Consider the following 26011-nt stretch of genomic DNA (forward strand, 5'->3'; position numbering starts at 1 on the left):
CCATTCACTTATTGTTGGACATTTAGGTAGTTCCTACTTTTTGCTATTCTGATAATCTACAATGACAATCTCCTAGCCATTAGAATTTTTTTTTTTCCTTTTTTATTTCCCCAGCAGCTATTAACATTGGATTAGTGGTTGTAAAAGTTCTGGGATAAAATCACAAGGATTATTCCAGTTAACACTGCCATTAGCAATGTCTAAGAGTATCCTCGCTAGCATGTTATTGTTTAATTTTTCCATTAACTGATAAAGTTAAAACTGTACTTAAATGTTTCAATTTACATTTGATTTCTACCACAGTTCATTATTTCTAATTGTTTTAAATGAAAGATGACTAGCTACTTCAGCAAGAAACCATATTGAGCATAAGTCAACAGTTTAAGTCAAAAAAAATTTAGAAAATCTTTAATAGTTACTCTAATTATGGCATAAGTAGCTGTTATTGTGCTGCATGGTAATCAGGCATTAATGGCAAGCAAATCATTTACTTGGCTATTGTTACTGTTGTTTACATGTAGATAGCTTAAGCATTCTTAGATTGTAGGGGAGTGTTGGACCACTTGACCTACAAACCTTTGTGGCTCTTAGAAAGATCCCTGGATATGACCCCCGATGTGATACAAAAGGGAAGTTCTCTTTGTCCTTTAACTCTGTATACCCTTCATAAACTGAGCATCTGATAAAGACAGGCATTATATATTTAGTTGTGCTGAGGGTCACTACTCTACTGAGAAGACCAGACCAAGTCAGGGAAAACTCAAAGTGTCTGAAGAAATTGCCAACAAATCCCTTATCTCTTAACTTTATGATTACTCCTCAGGTTAAGGATCTAAGTTTTCAGTGAGACTTCTGAAGAACTATTAGCTTGAAACTATTTACATCTCCTTTCCTATAGAGAAAATGAAAGGATAAAAGAAACATTTATATTCCAGTTTTACCACTTAACCAAATAATGGAGGTGTGAGCTGAGAAACAGGATTTAAAGGACTTCCCTCGGAACAATCTTTGTCCTCAACACTGTCTAAATTTCCAAGTATTAGAGTTGCTTTGATGTTTCTAAGCACACAATTCTGGGAAGATTAAAGAAGAAAGGTGAGAGTGGGAAGGGAAAGAAGTGGTAATACTAATACACACTCTATTATAGTGAAGATTAATTTAATCAGCTTGGTTTTACAATCTTAGAATACTTAATTCTAAAGCATGCAGAGGATAGGAATAATAGTTCCAATATAGAGAGGACAGAGAAAGAGGTGAAATGAGTTAAGTCATTCTGGATTACTTTGAAAATGCATAGCTCAGGACACTAGACTACAGAAGAATTGGGAAGAAGGAGGCCACCCTTATGATAACAAAATTTAACATTTCTATAGGAGGTTACAAAGCACATTTACATAAATCATATTATTTAATCCTCCCAAAAAAGCCTGTACTGAAACTGAGAGCCAGAGATATTAAATAACTTACCCAAAGTCACATAGGTAGTAAGTGGCAGAGCCGGGACTCCAACCCAGGTCTTCTGACTCCTCCAGTGCATTTCCAGCTCCCCTGGAGCTGAAGCAGGGGCAAAAAGGGAGGTGGAAGTAACTTGCCCAATACCAGCTTTGCCCTCTCCCCTTTCTTCAAAGGTGAAGTAGAGCAGACAATAGACTCTCAGTGACCCTTTTTTACCAGATCTTTTCAGGATAAAGCACACAGCATCCACAAATGTTTCTCAGCATTGGGTCCAAGAATGGCAATAAGTACTAAACAATGTCAGAGGTATTTTTAGTCATACTTTGCCATTTATGTTCACTGGAACCACAAAGCATTGTAATACTTCTCATTTCAGAGAGTAAAAAGTTTTTATATAATTAAAACTATTAAAATCAGTTTTCTTAAAAATTCTTTAGTAGTTTCAAACCTTTTAAATTACACCGTTCTAAAAATTATTTTGAAAAGTCTAAGAACCAAGACATCAAATCTACCAGTAACCTACTCCGTGACCATTTTTTACTTATTTTAATCACCTTCCCTCTGTGATTATTTTCATTAAAGCAATGAAAATCACTAGAATGGGAAGAAAATGCACTTACTCAAGCATTACAGGGTCAACTTTCAATCTTTTCAATAAATAGGAAAATGTATGCATCATCTTCTTGATATTAATCTTATTTTTTAAAGTATGCCTAAAATGCTTTAATGTAGTCTCTTTATAATGTAATCTTTTATAATTAAATCTCTACAGGAAAATTTAGACTTTCCCATCTCTAGTTTCTTAAATATTTTTTTCTCAAAGGAATTACATGAGGTACTTCAAAAAGTTTATGGAAAATGGAATTAAAACATGTTTATTTTGGTGAAAAATATTCTATAGTATATATATAACTTTTTTCATATTATGCATTTTCCATGGACTTTTTGAAAACCCTGTAAATATTAATTTCCTATCTTAAGTATTTACTTTTCTAACAAGCTTTACTCAATGAGAAATTTTATTTCCTTGGCTAATTTTGTAAGAATACAAAGATACAATTTAAAAGAACTGGGTGTATTATCAAGTTTTTAACATCCCATTCTTTCAAATTCTTTCTAGTTGTGAGAACTGCTATCAGTAGAGCCAATTGTATAGTAAGTATTTTTACTTATTACGGCATACAAAAGCCTAGTCAGGGATATTAGTATATTTTTGCCCAAAGCTTTAAAAGGCTTTTTGAACTTTAAGCCATCCTATAATTAACTATACTCTGAGTGGCAGTCTTCTCTGCTTGGAAAATATTCAGCCAAATACATAACAGCCACTTGAAACTTTTGAGATGAATATAATAGTTAAACACTCACACACAAAGCCAAATAAAGTAAAAAAAAGAAAGAAAGAAAGAAACAGGAAGTTTGATAAGGGAGAAGAAAGAATGAGACCAGAAATAAAAGGAAAGAAGGGAAAAAAATGTCCACCTGGAATAGGTAAAATATGTAGAGCAAGTAATACTGCTCTCAAGCTCTTGATGTATGCCCCCCTTTTCCTTTGCTTTAAAAAGACTTTGATTTCATATTTTAAAAATCTGATTAAGTTGAACAGTCTTTTCAGTATTGATGGCCAAGTTCAGGATTTCCTGATGATAGTAAGATTTATATTAGCTGACCACTTTATGAGAAAAAATGCATTAGTGTACTTCCTCCACATTATTTTAAGCCTTACTTCCTTGTGTTTTCAAGATAAAATGTCCATTATATTGTCCTACATTATTCACTAAATAATACCAAAAATAGCAACATTCAAAAACAAAATTACATATGCCTGTGAATTTTAGAATTTCAACCACAAAGGACTACAATTATGTTAACTTCTAATATCTTGCTTTATGTAACAAGATCTTTGTTACCATTACCAGGAGGGTTGACCCTAATTTCCTAATCAAAAAACAAAAAAGCAAGCAGATTCAGGCATGACGATAATGCCAATAAAAGTTTTTTAAAGTTAATATGATTACTGAAAAGTCAGTTTTGGCTTTCTTTTTGCTATCCCATTTATTTAAAATGCACAACAAAACTGTAATCAAGAACCATGCCAACACTAGTTCCCAGATTAGTACCATCTCAGTCTGATGGTGACCTTATCAATATTAGGTAGCCTATGGGGGAAAGGAAACGTATCTTTTATTTTTTTAATGCCCTTTTCATTCTTTGAGTATACAGACGAACGTATTTTTTAAAGAAGCTTTGATATAAAAAGAATTCAAAGACTATTTGATGAATAAAACAATTATATTAAACCATCATGTTCAGGCCTGATATATGAGGAAGAACTCTTTAGTAACAAATGTGACCATAAGGACTCTATCAATCATTCAACAAATAATTACTGGCCTCCTTCCACTGTCCAGCTACCAACTCAGTCTGTTCACTCTTAAAATTTTCATACCATCAAGTCCTAAAGAATTTCATATTTACAATATATATCTATTGATTATTTACAATCCATCTGCATTTTCAATAAGTATGATCCAACAATAAATTTTGTTCTTGTGGATAGTTACAAGTGTTTGGAACAGGAATGTTTATTGAAATAAGAATATTTCTCCCTCCACATTCTAAGGGAGCTCTGAAACTAGATCCAAGATTATCAGTTCATCTGATTTAAAAACTGGTATCAGGAAAGTAAGAACAGAGGTCAAGAGCTGTGAAGAGTGGGTGTGTTTTTTAGGAAGCTTTGAATAACAAGTTTATAAGTAATTAAAACAATACAATTTTGGCATTAAGCCTGACAGTTAGGATGACAGAATGTCTGAATACCATATTAGAATGTGTGGGTTCCATACCTGGCTCCAACTCTTGACTCCAGCTTCCTGCTAATGCTGACCCTGGGATATAGTGGGTGATGGCTTGAATGGTATCCCTGCCACTCACATGGGAGGCCTGGACTGAGTTCCCACCAGCTCAGCACCAGTCACAACAGGCATCTCAGGAGTGAACCATTAGGTGGGAGCTCTCAGCTCTCTCTCTCTCTTTCTCTCCCTGCCCTCTCAAAAATAAATAAATAAATAAATATAATTCATAGGCTTCAGAGACAGCATTATCAGCCTATTAGTAAAAGCACAACACAAATGTTGAAAAAAAGAAGAAATTTTGGTCACTTAGGAGGCTATTTCTCCATTTAAGGATGTCCAAACACTCAATGGAATAAACTTTCTTTGATACTTTTTGTAGTAACTAGTGTCAGTTCACCAAAAAGAACAACAACAAAAACAAAAAGACAATAAAAACTAAAAAAATTCATTTTTGCCTTAGGCTAAATTATTAAAGAATAACAAAAAATTACAAGAAATGATGAAAATACCTTACTGATAGAATACATAAACATCATGTAAGTTATCAGGTAAGAATTACAGAAAGCAACATTAGCTACAATGAGAATCTTCACAAATGGCATTTTCTGAAAGTTAATACATACACATTTCCAGAATTAAAGTTAAAATTAAAAGGTCACTGAATTGAGTATTACTACAAGTAAAAGAAAATCATTATTTTTATGTACGTATTTAAAAGGACCAGAAAATTTCAGGCATATATTTGTCTTCTATTCACAGAAAAGAAGACTCTTGGAATGTGTTTAAGAAGTTGCTTTTTATATAGTTGGCTTCTATTTATAATACATAAAAATAGTATTAGAGGTTCAGAAAATCCTCAAACAATACAGTTTAAAGATAAATCTTGGGGCTGGTGCCATGGCATAGCGGGTAAAACTACCACCTACAGTGCCGGTATCCCATATGTGCACCGGTTTGAGTCCTGGCTGCTACACTTCCAATCCAGCTCTCAGCTATGGGAAAGCAGTGGAAGATGGCCCAAGTCCTTGGCACTTGCACCCTCATGGGAGACCCGCAGAAAGCTCCTGGCTCCTGTCTTCGGGTTGGTGCAGCTCCAGTTGTTGCGGCCACTTGGGGAGTGAACCACTGGATGAAGACCTCTCTCTCTCTCTGCCTCTGCCTCTCTGTAACTCTGAATTTCAAATAAATAAATAAATCAAATCTTAAAAAAAAAAAAAGGTAAATCTTTACTCATTTTACACATGGGAAATTCAAAAACTAGTGAGATAAGGGGTGGGGTAGTTCTATGGGCAAATTCTGAAGTGCTACAAACTATAACTCTCTCTCTTGGAAGTTTAAAATACATGTTGACTTACTGACTTAAAGAAGTCCTATAATTAAAGTATACTCAAATTTTTAACCCAGAATTTTCTAAATTTGTCTCACCATGAAGTGGGACTAATGAACTCAGAACACACTTTAGAAACTCTCAGCTTGATCGACAAGGCAAAGTTTTTGGTACCAAAAACTGATGACTTTTGTATTTATATTGAGGTCTAAGGTATTTAACCATAATCTTTTCATTATCTTTAAACTATATGAGTGGCTTTTTTTTTTTTTTAAAGGCAAATAAAATGTACTCACTGTTGCAGTATTTCCTTTCCCTTCTGAATGGAGCTTTCATCCAGTGACAGGGAAGTTACTCAAGGGAGTTATTCAGGGGAGCTATTTCAAGCCAATGTGTAAAAACTCTTGCCAGGAGTTCCCAAGTTTATTAGAACTGGAAGCTCTATAACATCAAGTATTTCTCACAGGGTGACAGATCAACTCTGCTCTTCTACTAGATGTGTGATGGTGAAACCTATTATATACAGTTCTAGAATCAACAGCACAGGTCCAGTAAAGTTCAGGAAATTAGGATCAGTAGAAAGGTAGTCCACAAGATACCAAAATATATCACCCACCGGGGGTGAAAAGAAAAAGAAGTTAAAAGAACACCCAAACACCGCCACGGCTCACTTGGCTAATCCTCTACCTGCAGCGCCGGCACCCCGGGTTCTAGTCCCGGTTGGGGCCCCGGGTTCTGTCCCGGTTGCTCCTCTTCCAGTTCAGCTCTCTGCTGTGGCCCCGGAAGGCAGTGGAGGATGGCCCAAGTGCTTGGGCCCTGCACCCGCATGGGAGACCAGGAGGAAGCACCTGGCTCCTGGCTACTGGCTTCGGATCAGCACAGCGCACCGACTGTAGCTGCCATTTGGGGGGTGAACCAAAGGAAGGAAGATCTTTCTATCAAAAAAAAAAACAACAACAACAACAACAAAAAACACCCAAACAGATATAATGCTTAGGAAAGAGAATGAAAACAGGGAGGATGACTAAAAAACAAGATAATAAAAAATACAAACAAATAGTATTAAACAGAGACACGTGATGATCAAAAAAGATTTAAAAAGAATGAGTAGCTATTACATAGAGTTAAAAAAATGAAATGTATATGGGTGAAAATGAAATCTTGAGATTTTATAATTGTTTATAGCCCTGTCTATACTCCTGTGCAACAGTGGTCTTTCTACATTCTACTTGTTGAATTCTTTATTTAGAGAAGGATTAAGCCTGTGATGATAAAGTAAATGGAAAGCATGTTATCACAAATATTGAAAGAAAAAAAAGAAAAGAAGGAAGGAGGGAGGGAGGAAAGGAGGAGAGGAAGTATCAGATTGTACTTAAAATTGTAAATATATAATACATAAAATCTGTTCTCTTTGTATAAATAATAATTAAAAAAAACTCCAATGGGTAACTGATGAATCATGATGGTATGCAATCAAAAACATATCACAAGTCTGCTCTCAGCCCATCTTCATCAAAGTTCAAAGTTCCCCATCAGTGACTACAGAAGAGACAAGCCACACCTAGGGAGTTCCATCTGGAGAAGAGCAAAGCTCAGGGTTTAACAACCAACATTGTTTTTCTATTGTTTTAAATGCTGATTTAAAAAGCTCAGAAATTAAACAGAATTATATGCTTTTTTATGAATTCAAGAACGATGCCTCTTCAGATATATAAAATTTATAAACTATGCTGACAAGAGTGTGAAGATACATACCCAATATATGATTGACAACTTTGGAAACACAGAAATGAAACAAAACAAAAATAACCTTCAGATTCATTTATTTTACTACTTTATTTCCTGTGCAATGATTATATTAGCAGTCTTCTGCATATATTTGCAAAGGAATGATAAATTTCAGTGAAGTCTGCAATTACAGCTTTTAAAAGTCCCTAGAAGTAAAGTAAGTGAAAAGACAAAATGTGTAAGAGAACAAGTTTCGGATCTATAAGTCAAAACTATCAAAGAAAAAATAAGTTCACCCAAAAACCTCAGGTCCCTTCACAGCTGTGGCTCTCATCCATGATACCTCCTTAAACTACTTTGAAGGAAAAATCAGAATTAGCATTCAGTATAAATGTACACCATCATGAATTTACTTAATTAACCAACACAATATATTCAAAAGTCCATACTTCAGCTGCCATTAATAAAGGGGACACTTAGGTGATAAAAGATTAATATAGCATCTGCTGGTATTATGCACACATAGAAAAAAGAATGCGGATTTTTCAAACAGTTAATGATACACTGATACATAATATTGACAATATTTAAATCATTTGCGGTTTAAGTTGTCTTATGAACTGTAATTCAGGTTAGAAACTAATCTAAAGACAATCATTAAATAACTTTAAAAAGAAAGCATGTCTTATACTCTGCCATGTTTTCTCACCTTTAGAAAAAAAGAACAAAAAGTAAGCTGTATATTCACTAATGAATATAAGAAGACTCAGATTACCCAGAAACCATTTAAGTTTTTATGTGCAGCTTCAATAGATCATAATATATTACAAAATACCAATTCAAACATATTTTCATATAGTTTCTTAAAATAGCCTATTATTCCTTACTCATAATTTAAGTGGTAAAATACAATGTCAATACTGACTAGTGTAGCCAAATCAAAACTAAATTCTAAGATTTTCATACTATCCAATTAAATTTAGTTATCACAAACTAAATTTGAGTTTCAAGGGTTAGACATGAATAACTGTTCAGATGAAATATTTACGCATATGGACTACATTCTTGAAGGAGTAATCTCTCTATGTCAGCCCCTTTCATATCTATAGTAAAGTGGTTTTGTTTAATTCACAATCTCCTGAAGGAATCTTATGAGGCTGGGTAGTAGATGAAGAAATAAAGCTGGTGAATTTTCAAAGGAAAGAGTCCCAAAATATGCACATTGGGAGAAATATATTTCAGTATTTATGTTTTTGGTGCAGAAATTTAAGCCTGGTAAATTATATCCACTAATTTATTTAAGAATTTATCAGTAAGAATGACAAATATGCTAGATTATTATAAAATAGGCTCTTGTACTTTTTAAAATACTGATTGGTTAACTTCACCATTAACACAATTTTACTCTTCTTTTGATGTTAATGGTTTCTATAACAATGTCCTCTTTTAAAGATCTATTATGATATTTTTATATCAAATATAAGCTACATACAGTCTATCACTATATCATTAAAATTAATAAGACATTTTTAAAAACTCATTAATTTATGTATCACAACTACATTTCCTTCTACTTTAAATAGGTTAGGAGTCTTTTGGTTCTATGTTTCATTTTAACTTTTTATTAGGGATAAAATAATTTATGGATTTTCATGTTATTTGAATTTTAAGATATCCAAAGTGCTCCCCCCAGGATGCCATTACTAAAAACAAAAAATTATGTAAAGTAATTTCAAAATTAAAACATAAGATAAACTGTTAAAAAAACATGCTGTGGCCCGGGAAGGCAGTGGAGGATGGCCCAAGTGCTTGGCCCTGCACCCGCATAGGAGACCAGGAGGACACACCTGGCTCCTGGCTTCGGATCGGCACAGCGCGCCGGCTGTAGCTTCCATTTGGGGGGTGAACCAATGGAAGGAAGACCTTTCTCTCTCACTAACTCTGCCTGTCAAAAAAAATGCCAATATGGAAAAGTATATACAGTATAACTGCCATAAAAAACAGACCCCAGACCATTCTAAAAGCAAATTTTACTTTTTAAATAAAGAAAAAATAGATAAGAATTTTAAATAGATAAAATTAACTATTATACTTTCCTCCTCGATAATTTTTTAAAACTAAGGTAGAATATAGAAAAGACCTGCACATTATTTAAATTAAATCTTCAGCAAACAAGAGGATTTTTTCAACTACTACTTTGTTTTAAAGTTTCAAGAGGTAAGGATAAATATGTATTTATGTTTATTTCATATAATTGAAATGATAATTTTCTTACCTTTGTGCAGAGGCAGAGATTTTTTTAAAATGTGTTTTATGGACTTATGTACATCCCTCACCTAGAACAGTACCTGGAAACTTACAGGTATGCAATAAATATTTGTTGAATGACTAAGCAATCTAGAGAAAAACACTTAAGAAAGGATGATTACCTAAAAGCCCTGTAATAATCTACCTGTCACTTTCCAAAACTAATGTCCAAGATGATATATACAACAAGGACGTACAACTAACCGTTATCTATAGAATCACAATTACTAGAGATGGAACAACAGCTGAACAATGATTATTTCCTGATACTAAGAAGCAAATATTATAAATTGTTAAAAACAAAGTTTAGAAACCAGCATGCTCTAGAACATTTCTTGGGATATAGAAGTCTCAACAGAATACAGGTTGTGAATATACTTGGAAAATCATGACTTGAGAGTGTATTCCCAGGTTTAGAAGAGTAATTTAGAGACAACATGCAAAAACACAAAAGGTTTGCCTGAACAGCAGGCTAAGGTATTTTACAGTGTTTCCAAATTGGCTGTGGCATCTTTATACTAATTTCCGGGCATCAGTTCTAGAGTTAAAAGGAAACATTTTGGAAAGGGCATGCAAGGAACAGAACAGCAGAATTTCTTTGCCCCTAATGTTTTTTCATATCATGGTGAAAAATATAAAATAATACAGTTTTATCCATATGTAATGTGATAAATAATACATGAGACTCCATGCTTCATTTACTTTGCCAAAACAAAGAAAATTCCACCAAAAAGGAAAAACCTGATAATGTTCAAATAACTCATTCTTTGAAAACACAAAATTAAGTTAGAGCATTTATCCAATGAATAATGAACTTAGAACCTCACATTATGTGATAATTAGAAAGTTCACTATAATAATGGCACTAACAGAATATCTTATGCTAGCCAAAGTAATCAGGAGAAATTTAGCTAGAACAAACAAACAAAAATCATTGATGAGTTACCAAAAAGTTGAATGAATCATTTTGGAAGAAACATGGTAACTAATCATAACCAGAACATATGTACATTTTGACCATTCAAAATATACATCTGTTCTAGAAGTAAAAAAAAACAAAAACAAAAACAAAAACAAAAAACCAGAAGTATCTAAATGGATTATAGATACATTTTTAGCCCATAGGCAGAAATAAAACAAATAATTCCTGAACCTCATGAGAAAAACATTAACACTTAGATATAAAGTTTTAACTTGATTTTTATTTCAATTTTCCATACAATGGATTATTAATGTAGTCACTCAGTCTCTTAAAATTTCATGCTTTTATTTAATGATTTATTCTTATACCTTTAAGAAACAATACAAATAATTGATTCTATAAAGGCTTTTTGGTTTGTATGCAGGCTTTTTTGGTTGTTTTTACTGAAAATTACTTAAAAAAGTCCTCACTGAATGATCGTTGCTAATAAACCTCAATAAAAGATATAATATCATAATAAAAAATAGTAATGCAAATTTGCAGTGCAAAAGTTAAAAAATTAAAATTCCACACCCATGGTATGAATGTAAATGTGCTAAGGCCTTTAATAAACTCCCAGCACCTTCTCAGCCCTTTAATTTTTTTAGTATGACTTATCAATTAGAGTTAACCTTATTGTCACAGTGTTTTTCTGTTGATAATTTTTTTAATTTAACCAATTTAATATTTGTTACAATTTCTTAGTTACAAAAATAAACAGTGCTCACAGACCCAAGCACTAACTCTCTCAGAGGCTGAGAGAACTCAGTACTAATTGCACATTCTGTGTACGGCAGTTACATAGAATCTATTTCTTCAGGGGCTTTTTGTGCATATATGCACATGTATTTTTTAAAAATGGAGATGAAGTAAAAAATGTTACTCTGGTGGGCTCTGTTCTTCCAGAAAGAGACATTTCTCTCAACTAAGTATTCATGCCAATGTTTTCTTGAAAATGATATGCATGATCCAAAAATGTTTTATATTAATTTAAGCAAAATCATAAAACATCATCAATCATTTGACTACCTATAAGTAGGAGAAAAGAAATACTAGAACCTCCAAAAGACTTAGGGATTCTATCGCTTCTTCCTGCAAAATATTTCAAGCATCTTATAAAAAGATTTTTAAGTTTACCTCAGAAAAAGAAAATAGGTTAAAAAACAGCAAAATAAAGGAAATTAGTATTCATGGATGGACAGAAAGAACATGAAAGTATTGTGGTTCAGAACAGAATTACTAAATGGCTATGACATCTAATAAATTTATAGTGCAGTTATGTTTTCACAGACCTAAAATCAAGATAAAGCACTGAAAACTATTAAGGAGAAAAAGGAAAAGTCACTGACTGTAGAAAGTAAATAATCACTTCAGGGCCAAATTTCTCTGAATTGAAAGAGCTACAGTGAGGAACAACAAATGTGCTCATCAGTTATGGCCACCCTAGAAGAGCAAAGGAAGAAGAAATGAAGAAAAATAATTTTTTCTTTAGGGAAAAAGAATAGAATTAATGTTTTATTAAATCTTATAAGCTAACCTAAGAATTCTGTTTTGACTCTTTGAATGCTATAGACAATAATGACTGGGAGCACATAATGAAAAGCAAACCAGGACTCAACTTCTAGAAATATAAATTCAATAATTACTTTTATAATCAAAACTAGATTAAGATGTATTAATGGAAAAATGAGAATAAAAATAGCCAACATATGAGAACAAAAAAAGTAAAAAAATGGTTATATCAAGTTTCTCCAAGAAACAAAAGACATTAATCAGATATTGGTGGTATTTCAGTCTTCTAGAAGAACAAGCAGTCAAACTTTGGAGAATGTGGGTCAGAGAAAGAATCTCCTAAACTCAGGAACCATAAAATATAAAATGGCAAACCATCTAATAGATGATAGTTTTATATTATGAAAAGGCCAAAAATAAAGATCCATGGCTCCAAACATGATTACTAATACTAGGTTTTTTTGTTATTTATCTTTGCAGGGGGCAGGTAGGAAGTGCCAATGATAAGGTGAAAGAAAAGTTTAAAAAGACCAAACTAAAAGCAGGTGATGAGAAAAACAAAGTCTGCTTCCATGATGCAGGCTGTCTGGATGATATACCTTTCTGGCATATTTGTTTTTAATGAATTTATTTTTAAGGAAATATTACCATGTTTGGCTTATATTGATAGGTTTATTAACAGCTGCCCCAAAATTAGAGGAAGAAGCAGGAAAAGCTATGAAATTAATTCTATTATGTCTTATACTCCTATTTTGTCTAAATGTAGTTGAGAATCTGGAAAATCCCACTAAGTCCCATATAAAATGGACTCCATGAGGCCAGTAAGTTCTAAATTATGTCATCCAAGGCATCACAGTTTTGACAAACATCTGGCAATAAAACTTATCAAATAATTATACAGACATAATTATAGTTAATCTATACATATACATATATAAATATGTATGCAGTAAATGCAGTGGGAATTCATATATAAAGTGTTTTCCTTAATTTTACATGTAACTGAAATAATAAACAGGATACATGTATCCAACCGAGATTTAAATTTGACAACTGCTGGACATAATGTCAAATTTAAAGTAACAATTTGGGAAAGAGCAATCTCTGCATTAAAAAACCCATCTTACACATACAAATTTTTGGCAGCCATGTAAATAAGAGCACCTATTGGTAAGCATAATACAATAAAGCAGTATACAAGAGAAGTAATTCCAATGCATTCATTTTTATTTTGGTTCTGTTTAATTTTCACTTAAATTCTTATGTAAAGAATAGCCAGTTTCAAGCAAATTCCACTTACAAATTTCATATTACTATGACTAATGTTTACAGCTATGCATTTTCTTCAAAACAGTGTATGCCTTTGTACAGAATTTGGATCACGTACCCATGCCTCTGTCTGAATGGGCTTGATATTGCTTAGTAGCACCTCTTCATAGTTTCCATAATCGATGAATTTAACAACTGCTGTCATACCAGAAGAATGGAGGGCTTCAACTTCTGCTCGGTAAAACTGAGGAGGCAAAAAGTTGTTTTAAATATTACAATTAATGCTATCTGCAAAAGCAGTATTTGATGAAACATAAATCTCAGTGTTACAATCTGCAGTATTTTCAGAAAATAAAGCAACTTTTGAGAACCCTTTGAATATTACTGGTAAGAAAAATCTTGCCTACTAATCAGAAAATATTATTATAAAGTAATATATCATAAGACAGAAATACATGATAAAACAAACAGTAAAGAAGAAGAATCCTTGCTTCGGTCATCACAGATGGTTGAGTGTAAGGTTGGGATGTCAGGTAAAGGGTAAGCACATGGCTTAAATCTAGGATTCATGAGGTTTGCAACATTGCAAGATCAGAAACTTTGATCAGTTTACTCAGTGTTACCTGGCTCTTAACAACTGATGCATGGTAACAAACTCATAGGAATTACTTTATATAATAACCATAATTTTCAAATTTATCTGCTAAGGTAACTGGGAGCAAGTCAGCTGACTGGAGTACTCTCCCAACTAGGTCAACCCATTCAGGACTTTCAGGTGAATGTGAAAAGACAACAGAAAACAATATGTTCTTAAGGAATATTATCTTCAAACTAGAGTAGTTGGATGTCCTAATATGACACTGTCTACTTAGCAGGCTCACAAGAATGAGAAAGTCTTAAAGGTAACAAAAATTCATTTTCTTTATATTCTTCTAGAGTATAAGTTACCCTCATCTAACAGGAAAGAATTGTCTTTTTAAACTAGGATATTTAACTAGTAACTACATATCACAAAGGTATTAAGTGAATCTATGTGTTTCCTTTACAATCTGAAGGCTAGCAAGTTTAAAGACAGTGCTAGAATTTTCTTTATCTGAGGTTCTTCGTAAATGCTCTGATCTCTTCCCCCTTCTTTCATTTCTTAGTCTCATACTTTTGTGTGCTGTGAATGATGTTTCTGAACACATGCTTCACATGTAAGCTTCATAAATTCTGTCAGTTCAGTAAAGTTCAATAAACATGAGTCATGTTATATCCTAGAAAACAATTAAGTTGATATACTATACCTGTGTATATATATCCCATTTATTTTACATCTGCAACTCTACAAAATAGGTCCCTAGCATAGAGATGTGCTTTTAAAAGATTCACTTAAGAAAACCTGCCCCAAAGGACTTGAATAGGCACTTTTCAAAAGAGGAAATTGAAATGGCCAACAGACACAATGAAGAAATGCTCAAGATCACCAGCCATCAGGGAAATGCAAATCAAAACCACAATGAGTTTTCCCCTCACCCGTTATAATGGCTCTCATACAGAAATAAACAATAAATGCTGGCGAGAATGGGGGGGAGGGTATCTTAATCCTGTTGGTGCCATTGTATAAACAGTATGGAGATACTTCAGAAAGCTGAAAATAGATCCACCATATGACCCAGCCATCTCATTTCAGAAAATTTACCCAAAAAAAAATGAAATCAGCTTTGAGAGCCGGCGCCGTGGCTCAATAGGCTAATCCTCCACCTTGCGGCGCCGGCACACCGGGTTCTAGTCCCGGTAGGGGCGCCGGATTCTGTCCCGGTTGCCCCTCTTCCAGGCCAGCTCTCTGCTATGGCCAGGGAGTGCAGTGGAGGATGGCCCAGGTGCTTGGGCCCTGCACCCCATGGGAGACCAGGAAAAGCACCTGGATCCTGGCTCCTGCCATCGGATCAGCGCGGTGCGCCGGCTGCAGCGGCGGCCATTGGAGGGTGAACCAACGGCAAAGGAAGACCTTTCTCTCTGTCTCTCTCTCACTGTCCACTCTGCCTGTCAAAAATAAAAAAAAAAAAAAAAAAAATGAAATCAGCTTTGAAAGAGTTATCTGTGCTCCCATGTTTATTACAGCTCAATTCACAATAGCTAACATACAGAATCAACCCAGATGTCACTCAACTGATTACTGGATGAAGAAATTGTGATATATACATATAGTAGGGAATACTACTCAGCTGTAAAAAAGAATGACATACTGTCTTTTGCAACAAAATGGGTGCAACTGGAAACCATTATACTTAATGAAATAACCAGTCTCAAAAAGACAAATATTATGTTTTCCTTGATTTGTATCAGCCAATAGAGCACAAAAAAAGTAATGTATAAGAGTGAAATTAATATTTTGAAATTCGATGATTGTTTACAGCCAGCCCTTGACTCTACTGTTGAAGAACAGAGTTTTTTTTTTTTTCTTACTATTTGTTGAACTTTTTACTTAGTGTAGGGTTAATCTTATGAATATAAAGAAAAATAGAAGTAGATCAATGTAAAAATTATGGGAGGAAATAGGACAGGAAGGAGGAGGAAAGGTGAGAGTGTGGGTGGGAGAAAGGGTAGGGTGGGAAGTATCACTATGTTCTTAAATCTGTGTATATGAAATACACGGAATTTGTTCACCTTAAAAAATTTTTAACAAAAGAAAAAAGTTATAAAACTTGTCCCAAATAAAGGCATTTAAACCCCTCTTCTCAAAAAAATAAGCACTTATAGTTTAATAAAGAGACTCCAGGTAAAACAAGTAACTTCTACATAATGTGGAAAGTGTTATAATAAAAGTGTAATGATTTAGTACTTCATAAAGCTGAGGATGAGCTTCCTGGGGTACATGACAATGAGCTCAAGAATGAGATGGGATGAGAAGGGTGTTACAGAGACACAAAACATGAAGATGAGCACTGGAAACCAAAGGGAAAATCAATTATGGCATCTTATGAGAAGGTCCAACCAACAATAGAATATCATGATAAGTGAGTAAGGGCCAGATGATGGAGAGTCCACAGGTATGCTAGAATTTGCATTTATTCTGCTGATGAAAAAATTAAACTAGGAAGAACAACCCTGGAATATCAAGATCACAGTGCTGATGCTGTCAACGAAAATTTTAAGAGAAATAAGGTTTATTGCAGTGAAACCAATGTGGAGGTTATTCCAGTATTCCAGTTGAGAGGAAAGAAAAACGAATTTGCATGGGAAGTTCAGAGGGAGAAGAAGAACTGCTCCCAAATTTCAAATCCTTCTATGGAAATAATGCTAGAGAAAAAGGAAGATGCTGTGAGGAATTTCTGAAGCAACAGATTATTTCCAATACAACACTGTTAAGAGTGTGGTTTCTCAGTGACAATTATAATCAATTCTTTCTCTTACATTTCTACCCTGGTCTCTGGCTAGAAAACTGGAAAGTATCCTATTTTTGACAAGACATTTATTTAAAAGCTACCCCTTGAATTAGATAGCTTCAGAAGATAAAATAATTTCATCTCTTTCACAGAGTATTTACATAATTTGCAATGCTTAATAATGTCATCTATTTAGAATCCATAGCCCCTCACACTAAAATAAAAGTATATGCCCAATTTAAATAAAAGTAGTCTCCTTAGAAGGTCATCCAAGTATTCTATAATATCTCAAAACATTTTGAGAATTGTTATACATTGTATTTTAGATGCTTCTTGACACTTTTTAATATATTCATTAGAGGTAATAGATGAATTCAACATTATTGATTTTTACGCACAATTATAATTAAGATTAAGGCTTTATTAATAATCTTATTAGGTATGTGAAGGCGTGTGGGCAATAGCACAGCCAGAACTACCTGATATATCTCAAGCACCTGGATTTAGCAGTTACTCAATTATGGTGTGTTGAATTCTCAATTAATATTTGTTAAAGAAACTTGTCTACTAAGTCCAGTTATCTGAATACCTGTGGGCCTGTTATTCTTTTCTGTTACTTTGCTTTTGGGAAGTCATTCATAATCTCTTTCTGTTATTTTTTTTAAATCATGGCTCATTTTTTTATAGGATGCCAAGCACTGCAGAAAAAAATATTGAAGAGGTTCTAGAAAATGTTATCTTTGCCAAAAACAGTATTATATTTTGTTTTGGCAGACAAACACAATACACACACATACCCTTGATCCTCAGGGTTTGTTTTGATGTATAAAGATTAACCATCTTGGTTTTGCCTTTCATACTCAGGGTACTACGCTTAGACTTGGTCTGAGTCATTTACCTGGCCTTTTTTAATTTATTGAGCTTGAACTCTAACCTATTTCTTTTTCTCCTGCTCTTGTCAGCAACTCTATATTGTCCAACACATAAAACTTCTCCATCCTCATCAAAATCAACCTTTCACAAAAGCATCAGACACAGCAGTCACTCCCTATAAGGTGGACACTGTTGGCTCAATAGATAAATGATCTCCAATTATTCACTTTTTCTTGACTCTGCAACAAGGACAACATAGCTAAGTATAAGGTATCTCCCACTACCCACATCACAAGGTTTTTGAATTTTGGAAAGTGGCCTGAGTTGAAAGAGTAAGAGTCTGGATGGTAAAGACAAGTGTATCTGCTTTCCAAGTTGCTTACATCTGTTTTTATTATCCTGCTGATATCTCCAGGGCCCCCCACTGTTTTTTTGTTTTGTTTTGTTTTGACCAGGGCCCCCCACTGTTTTTTTGTTTTGTTTTGTTTTGACAGGCAGAGTGGACAGTGAGAGTGAGACTGAGAGAAAGGTCTTCCTTTGCTGTTGGTTCACCCTCCAATGGCCGCTGCAGCCAGCACGCTGCAGCCAGCGCACCATGCTGATCCGAAGCCAGGAGCCAGGTGCTTCTCCTGATATCCCATGCAGGTGCAGGGCCCAAGCACTTGGGCCATCCTCCACTGAACGCCTGAGCCACAGCAGAGAACTGGACTGGAAGAGGGGCAACTGGGACAGAATCTGGCGCCCCGACAGGGACTAGAACCTGGTGTGCCGGCGCCGCAGGTGGAGGATTAGCCTATTGAGCCGCAGCGCCAGCCCACTGTTCTTTTTTCCTATTTAAGTGCCTCCTCCACATTTAACCACTTAACAAAGGCAACATATAATTATGAAAACTCTATACTATAGGAAGAGCAGAACTACAGAGAACAACCAGATATAATCCTGCCTTCAAAGAAAACTTAATATGGTAGAGGAAAGAATTTATAAATTCAAAAATGAAAACTAAAAATATAAAGTGTTACGGGTTTTAAAATGTGAAGAAGTTTCTGATTGAGAAAGAAAATATTGCAGAAGGGAGGGGCTTCTTCTGGGAAATGATGTTTGAGTTGAGCCCTCAAGAATAAAAACAGTTGTCAGAAGAGTGTGTTGGGAAGAAGGGTAAACATGTGCAAAGGCCCTTCTCTCCAAAGGCTTACTGCTTTCTCCTTTTCCTGTTCTCATTGTGTGGGTCTTCCACATCTTGTCCTGGTTTTTGCTTGATGCATAGATGTGCCGGTCCCTCCCCCATCACTCCCATACTTTCTTCTTTCCCTTTCAGTCACCATGTAATGTAGAACTAAAAAATGCTTAAATTATTCATTAAACAATAATTAAATTATTTACCTTAAGGTAAATAACTTATATGCTCTTAATTTTTTTTGTTTGTTTTTGTTTTCTTTCTTTCTTTCTTTCTTTTTTTTTTTTTTTTGACAAGCAGTTAGACAGTGAGAGAGAGAGAGAACAGAGAGAAAGGTCTTCCTTTGCCATTGGTTCACCCCCCAAATGGAAGCTACGGCCACTGCGCTGTGCCAATCCAAAGCCAGGAGCCAGGTGCTTCTTCCTGGTCTCCCATGTGGGTGCAGGGCCCAAGGACTTGGGCCATCCTCCACTGCTTTCCTGGGCCACAGCAGAGAGCTGGACTGGAAGAGGAGCAACCGGGACAGAATCCAGAGCCCCAACCGGGACTAGAACCCAGGGTGCCGGCGCCACAGGTGGAAGATTAGCCAAGTGAGACACAGCACCAGCCCTTATGCTCTTAATTTTTTAAAGTAGGTTGAATGTGTGTGTTTTCTTTAAGCAAAAATCTGCAGAATTTCATTTTGTGCCACTGAATTGATTTTCCTCCTTGTAACTCAGTTTAATTTTACTAGGAGCAGAAGCAAACATTTATAATTTAGCTGCTAAGTGAAATAAAGTTCAATTTCACATAATCACTTTCATAATACTTTTCAGATATGTAAACTAAAACCAAACCTAATGTAAACAAATCTTATAGACAGATTCTGCCTAAGTACCCATAAAAAACATTAAATATTTTTCTGTCTCCTTTATAATCATATGTCTAGAAATCTGTTCCAAGATTTAAAACAGGTACAATTGTAGAACAAAATTCATGGCCTCAAAATATAGCTTTCTATAAAGTCTCACTAGGATGATGCATTTAGTAATATTAGTATATAATATTTTTACAGCACCCATACCTTGTTATCTTCCCAATAAAGAGCAAAACATTCATCTCCAGGTTTCCACATTTTTGCATACTCCAAAGGAATAGAAGATTCTAGTACTTTTTCTGGCTTAATTGGCCCAGATCTTCTTTTGGGCCCACTATTGTAAAATATTTTATCATCATAGGGTACAGTTGTGATGGGTCCTGCTGGTTTAATAGGTCCTACTCGTCTTCCTTTCAGTGGCATTTCTGTCTCTCCATTTGGAACACCAGTGAAACTATTACTTCGGACAGGATTCTGGTAATCAGTATTTACATTAAAATGTTTTTCAATCTTTATACCACTGAAAGCTTCATTATTTATTGTTCGTGATTTCCTGTCATAAAAATGGTCAGAATTAGCTGTTTGGTTTTCTCTTTTTCCACGTTTTTGATTATTATAATCTATGGATTCTTGAGGAAGTAGATTATCTTTAGCCTCCACACAGGATGGACCTTTTCCTGATCTGCTTTGCATGGAGTTATCTCTCTTTTTAAAAGCAACATCACTGTGCTGAGCACTTAAAGAATATGAAGTATCTTTAGTTCTGTCGTATCTAGAATATGGTCGATCACACTTGATTCTCTCTTCAGCCCATAATTCAGATCCCGAAGACGTACTTGGTCTTTCAGAACCTCTGTTTCTAGGTAAACTGCTTTCTAATACTGACTTTGAAATTTGGGAGTCCCTTTGGAAACGAGGAGGTTTTTCATTTCTTGGCTGCCTGGTATCATTTCGCAGGAGATGTCGTGGTTGATTATTGTCTTTTACTCCATTTTGTTCAGTATTTGACAATCTGTGTTGACCCTGATGAAGCTGCTGTGGCTGTGACTTAGGCTCTGAAAGGTAAAAGTATATAATATGTACATTAAAATGAAGACAATATTAGTACTTACTCATTTTAAGTGCCTAAAATTATCATCATAATAAATAATTATGCAACTACTACTATTTTAAGGTCTTCTTCCATTTTCTCACCTCAATATCTTCTTTTTTTGACGGGCAGAGTTAATGTGAGAGAGACAGAGAGAACCATCTCAATATCTAAATCCTCTGTGGTTACTTAGAGACCTGTATTTCCTATGTTTTCCTGGTTGGCCTCATTAATGAAGTAAAGAAATGATGTGAACTATAAAAAATGAGTAGGTAACCAAAAACTATTTGTCTTCATCACTGCATGTTTGCATTCTTATGATTATGTAGATATCTACTCTGGTAATCCATTTCTCAAAACATTAAAGAAAAAGAAATGCAAACTGCTAACTCAGCTGTGGCTAGGAAACTGCACAACTACAACCTTGTTCAACATTTCTTTGAATCTCATTCAAACTTAGAAATGTATAGTTATCATTAGCAATCACATTCTTTTTTTTTACTTTTATTTAATGAATATAAATTTCCAAAGTACAGAATATTGATTACAATGGCTTCCCCCCCATAACGTCCCTCCAACCCGCAACCCTCCCCTTTCCCACTCCCTCTCCCCTTCCATTCACATCAAGATTCATTTTCGATTCTCTTTATATACAGAAGATCAGTTTAGCATACATTAAGTAAAGATTTCAACAGTTTGCTCCAACACAGAAACATAAAGTGAAAAATACTGTTTGAGTACTAGTTATAGCATTAAATCTCAATGTACAGCACACTAAGGACAAAGACCTTTGCAAAACTGTTCCTCCTCAAATCTTTGAGTTTGCCTTTATCTCTGCATAGGACACGTCAACCTTTGCTTTTCAGAGTTACCTTTTCTTTTCTGTTCTGTTCTTTTTAAGCATCACCACCATGCAGAGAACTTTAAGGATATGAAGTATCTTTAGATCTGCCATATCTAGATTATGGTCTATCAGATATCCTATTACAAAAAAAGTAAATTTTCTTGACCTATCAAATTGACAGCAGGTACTACTTGGAAATGGATAAACAGACATAGAGAGTGAAGGTGCAGCTAGGCTTGGTAGGTATGGAAGAATCTGACTTCTGTTTTTTTAAAATAAATGAATAAAAGATTTCCTACTCTACAGTTTATGATTAAGGAGTGCTTTGAGTCTATGAAACTGTATTGGAAAGTTTTTTTCAATTTTCTTCCTTTGGTTCCAGATCCAAGAATTTTTGTATATTTTAATCACTACTGTTACTAACATTGAATCTCTTCATTTATGCATTCAAATCACCCTCATATCAAATGTACTGTCCTAGAAAAGTGAACAAAAATTTTTGAACAAATTATTTTTATCAAAAAACAATTTTAGAAAACAGTAGAGGAAGGCCGGCGCCATGGCTCAATAGGCTAATCCTCCACCTTGCAGCGCCAGCACACCGGGTTCTAGACCCGGTCGGGGCACCGGATTCTGTCTCAGTTGCCCCTCTTCCAGGCCAGCTCTCTGCTATGGCCCGGGAAGGCAGTGGAGGATGGCCCAAGTCCTTGGGCCCTGCACCTCATGGGAGACCAGGAGAAGCACCTGGCTCCTGGCTTCAGAACAGCACGATGCGCCGGCCGCGGTGGCCATTGGAGAGTGAACCAACGGCAAAAGGAAGACCTTTCTCTCTCTCTCTCTCTCTCACTGTCCACTCTGCCTGTCAAAAAAAAAAAAAAAGAAAGAAAGAAAAGAGTAGAGGAAAAAATCCATTTACCTCTTTTTCAGTTACTGAAGTAGTGCACATTAGACTACAGAATGAAAGAAGTAATTTTACCAATAATAAACATATTTAATTTTTTACTATGCATAGATAATATACTGAGAGTAAAGTCTATAAAGGAAATTATCTTTAATAACTAAGAATACCTCCTAAGAATAAGTTAAATAAACTGTACTTTTAAAAGAAGATACTTTCCAAATATATCCATTTCAATCCAAAATGAAATCATACTCAAGAAAGGGAGGTTCTTAAATGCTTTACCATTCTTGGATTTCCTCAAATCCAGTGCATTTTACCTTTGGTAATTACATAATAAAGTCAGAGTTAAAGAGTATTCTGAAACAGAGGGAATTTACTTAATAAATAACAGAATATACTCAAATACTAAATTGTGACAAAGGTATTTGTATTTATTTATTTTAAATGATTGAATTTTATTTGAAAATCAGGAAGACAAAGTGTCAGACACTGAAAGATCTTCCATCCACTGGTTCATTCCCCAAATGCCTAGCCTAGGACTAGCCCATTTAGGGATTAATCTAGTGATTGAAAGATTCTCTCTTTCTAGCTTTTCAAATAAAATAAAATAGTTTTTAAGAAGAAAACACCACTGTAATTTAAAAACAAAAAAGAAAATACATCATCTTTTTCTTTTTTAAATGATCTAAAGGGAAGAGATGAAAAAAAAAACAAACATTTAATATTAAATAGCAGAAAAAAGGAAAGAAAATCAGTAAAAATGATATAAAAATTGATTACAAAGCAGACAGACTGTGAAAAGCTAAAAGATCAAGGTAATGAAAACATAAATCAAAGAATGCTGCCTGCGTTTAGTGTGACTTGAAATAGAATGTTTCTATTAATCAGATCATGAATTTCAAAAGGCATGTTTAGAAGATAATTGACCACAATGTTATATCACCATTTGAAATGAAAGAATCACTCAGAATGAATTTATTGCACAAATAGAGTCTATATATGAAGATATCAGCACATCTTAAAATACTAATACTTTTTGCAGAATATTCAATTAATCAGCAGTTGTCCCTGCATTTTATAATAGAAAAAGGTACATTTTGTTTCCCAAGGTATTAACTAATCCTCATTTTATTCTGAGATATCCAACGGAAGTTAACACTTAACACCTTACTGTGTGCCTGACTCCATGTTACAAGTATTTTGTCTACATTATTTCCTGTACTCCTACAACCACTTTAAAAGGGCAACATTATTATCCTTATTTAACAAGAAAAGAAACAAAGTAATATACCTCAATTAAAGGCTCCTGCTAGAAAATGTTGAACCAGACTGAAATTGAAATCTAACTGAAGCTAAAGCCCATGATTTTTCCCCTATGCCAAACTGCCTATCCAGAAAAACAAGACAGAATGTAACTAAAAAAATCTTAGAAACATGACAGAATGTAACTAAAAACACATTAGCTACAATTTTATAAACTGCATCTGTTAATTTCTAGTGAGATGAAGAAATAACAAATGCTATTTCACATTTGTATACTAGGACTGTCAGAATCCTGACCTAAAATTATAATCTCTTTCCCATTAATGAAGAAAAACTAAAACACCTAATGACATTTGAAATGGTATTCAGAGGCCTACAAACTGGCACTTTGAGATAGCATAAAGAATAGGGTATACCCTTCTGGAGAGGGACCACATACGTTTATATCATGGGTCTGCCACTTACTAATTCTATATCCTTAGGCAAAATATTTACCTTTGCAAGTCTCATCTTTAACACAGGACTAATAATAGAGCACACCTCACAGGATTAACTAGGTTAATATATGTTAAATATTAAAAACAGTATCTGGCTTTAACAAGCCTTCAGTAAATGTTATCTGACATTATTGCTGTGACTATCACCATTAGTATTGAAATTATATAAATAAACTTAACTAATGACATCAGCAAAAGTCATTAAGGATGGTAAGATGATTCCCTATTTATACATTTCCACTACCACCAATCTCCAACTTTAGTTACAGTCCTTAACTTGATGTAGCTTTTTTCCTCTTAATTTATCCTTTTGCTTATTTGTTTTCTTATTGAAAACAAGGCAGGAAGAACCTTTTAATATTGTTATAAAGGCAATATTATATTATTAAGAAAACTTTGTATACATCAGAAAATCAAAAATATTTTAACCTTTTCACTTAAAATTTAATATAAACATTCTTCAGATAAAAACTTATATCTTTAAAATTTTTCTACATAAGAAAGGCAAAGCTATATTTAAAAAGCACTCATACCTCTTTCATTACTAAATGCATAGAATGAATGTTCTATCTTCTGCTTATTCAAATTCCATCTCTAGATATAGCCATTATTAACAGTTTCAGAAGTTATTCTTTTTTATATAATTCATACAGGCATAAAAACATTTTGTTTTTAGCAAAAGTAAAAAAAAGCAGATCCATGCTATATCTCATGGATTGCAATCTACTTTTTAAATTAACAGTATCTCATGGGCATCTTTCTGAATCAGTGAGTTGAAGAATCTTATTCATTTCAGTACTGCATTTTTTAAGGATGGTACTTCATTTTTGAATTTTTATGACCTTTTCATTGTACAAATTCTGGCATACAGTGTGATATATCATCACTTATATTCTACGTCAAGTGACTAAACAGTACATCTGGCACTTCTATTTCCTTAAATTTTATTTTTCAATTTTATATTAAAACAATAATGGCATAGGCCTCTGGCATACAATGTGACATTCCAATACATGTATGAGTAGGCAATGTACACTGATTAAATCAGGGCAATCAGCATCTTCAGCTCTCTATCACCACCCCTAAATCTGTGCTTCTCTTTCCTAGACATTGATAAAATATGCCATACATCATCATGAATTATACTTTCCCCATTGCATTATAGATAAAAAGAGGTTACTTTCAATACAAAGAGGTTTTTATAGATAAAAAAGAGGTTACTACACAATAACCAATTTGGAAGTAGAGTTGGAGTCTTATTTGGCATTATTTTCTCCAGTGTTTTTGCTACTATAGAATCAGGAAAAAAGGTAGGTGGCACTCAGTAAATAAAGAGAAAGAAAGAGAATTACTGAAAACACCGGAAATGGAACAAGCTTCCAAGTTTAAAATCAGTACTTGTTTAACACTGTCACCTGGGGTTACTAAGGGATAAGACTGAAATAGAAAATGTACTTTTCTATTTTGCCTTCTGTAAGAGAGAGGTCTGCATCAAAGCATACAGAGTTCAAACGATTGCAAAAAACACTTGCACAACAGAGAAAAAGAAATTCCGTAAAAAGCCACCTCTGATTTGATCTAGAGAACTCTGAGCTCAAGAACAAATAAACTGCTTCTCGTACTTGCTAATAATGCACTTTTGACAAAGTCACAAAGAATCCCAGTTTCCTCATTTGTAAAGTGTAGATAACAATTCTCCTCATAAGATAATGAAGAATTTATCTGAAAATATAT

At 34.2% G+C, this 26011-nt stretch overlaps 1 protein-coding gene across 3 annotated transcripts in view; it reads right to left on the reverse strand.

The window, feature by feature from the left end:
• Window positions 1-26011, reverse strand: part of TDRD3 (tudor domain containing 3) — a 190014-nt gene that overhangs the window by 27500 nt on the left and 136503 nt on the right. For 2 of the 3 annotated variants that reach the window (XM_008260040.5, XM_089303623.1), the window contains exons 11-12: window positions 19890-20737; window positions 13530-13655 (exon numbers count right to left, since the gene is read on the reverse strand). In XM_008260040.5, the coding sequence (XP_008258262.1) occupies window positions 13530-13655; window positions 19890-20737 (974 nt within the window). Of the gene's footprint in view, window positions 1-1467; window positions 1555-13529; window positions 13656-19889; window positions 20738-26011 lie in introns of all 3 variants that reach the window. The other variant, XR_007920946.3, reaches the window with a different exon arrangement.

Source organism: Oryctolagus cuniculus, chromosome 9 (assembly GCF_051225735.1).
Source record: "Oryctolagus cuniculus isolate XC-2025 breed Fujian yellow rabbit chromosome 9, ASM5122573v1, whole genome shotgun sequence".
Classification (NCBI taxonomy): domain Eukaryota; kingdom Metazoa; phylum Chordata; class Mammalia; order Lagomorpha; family Leporidae; genus Oryctolagus; species Oryctolagus cuniculus.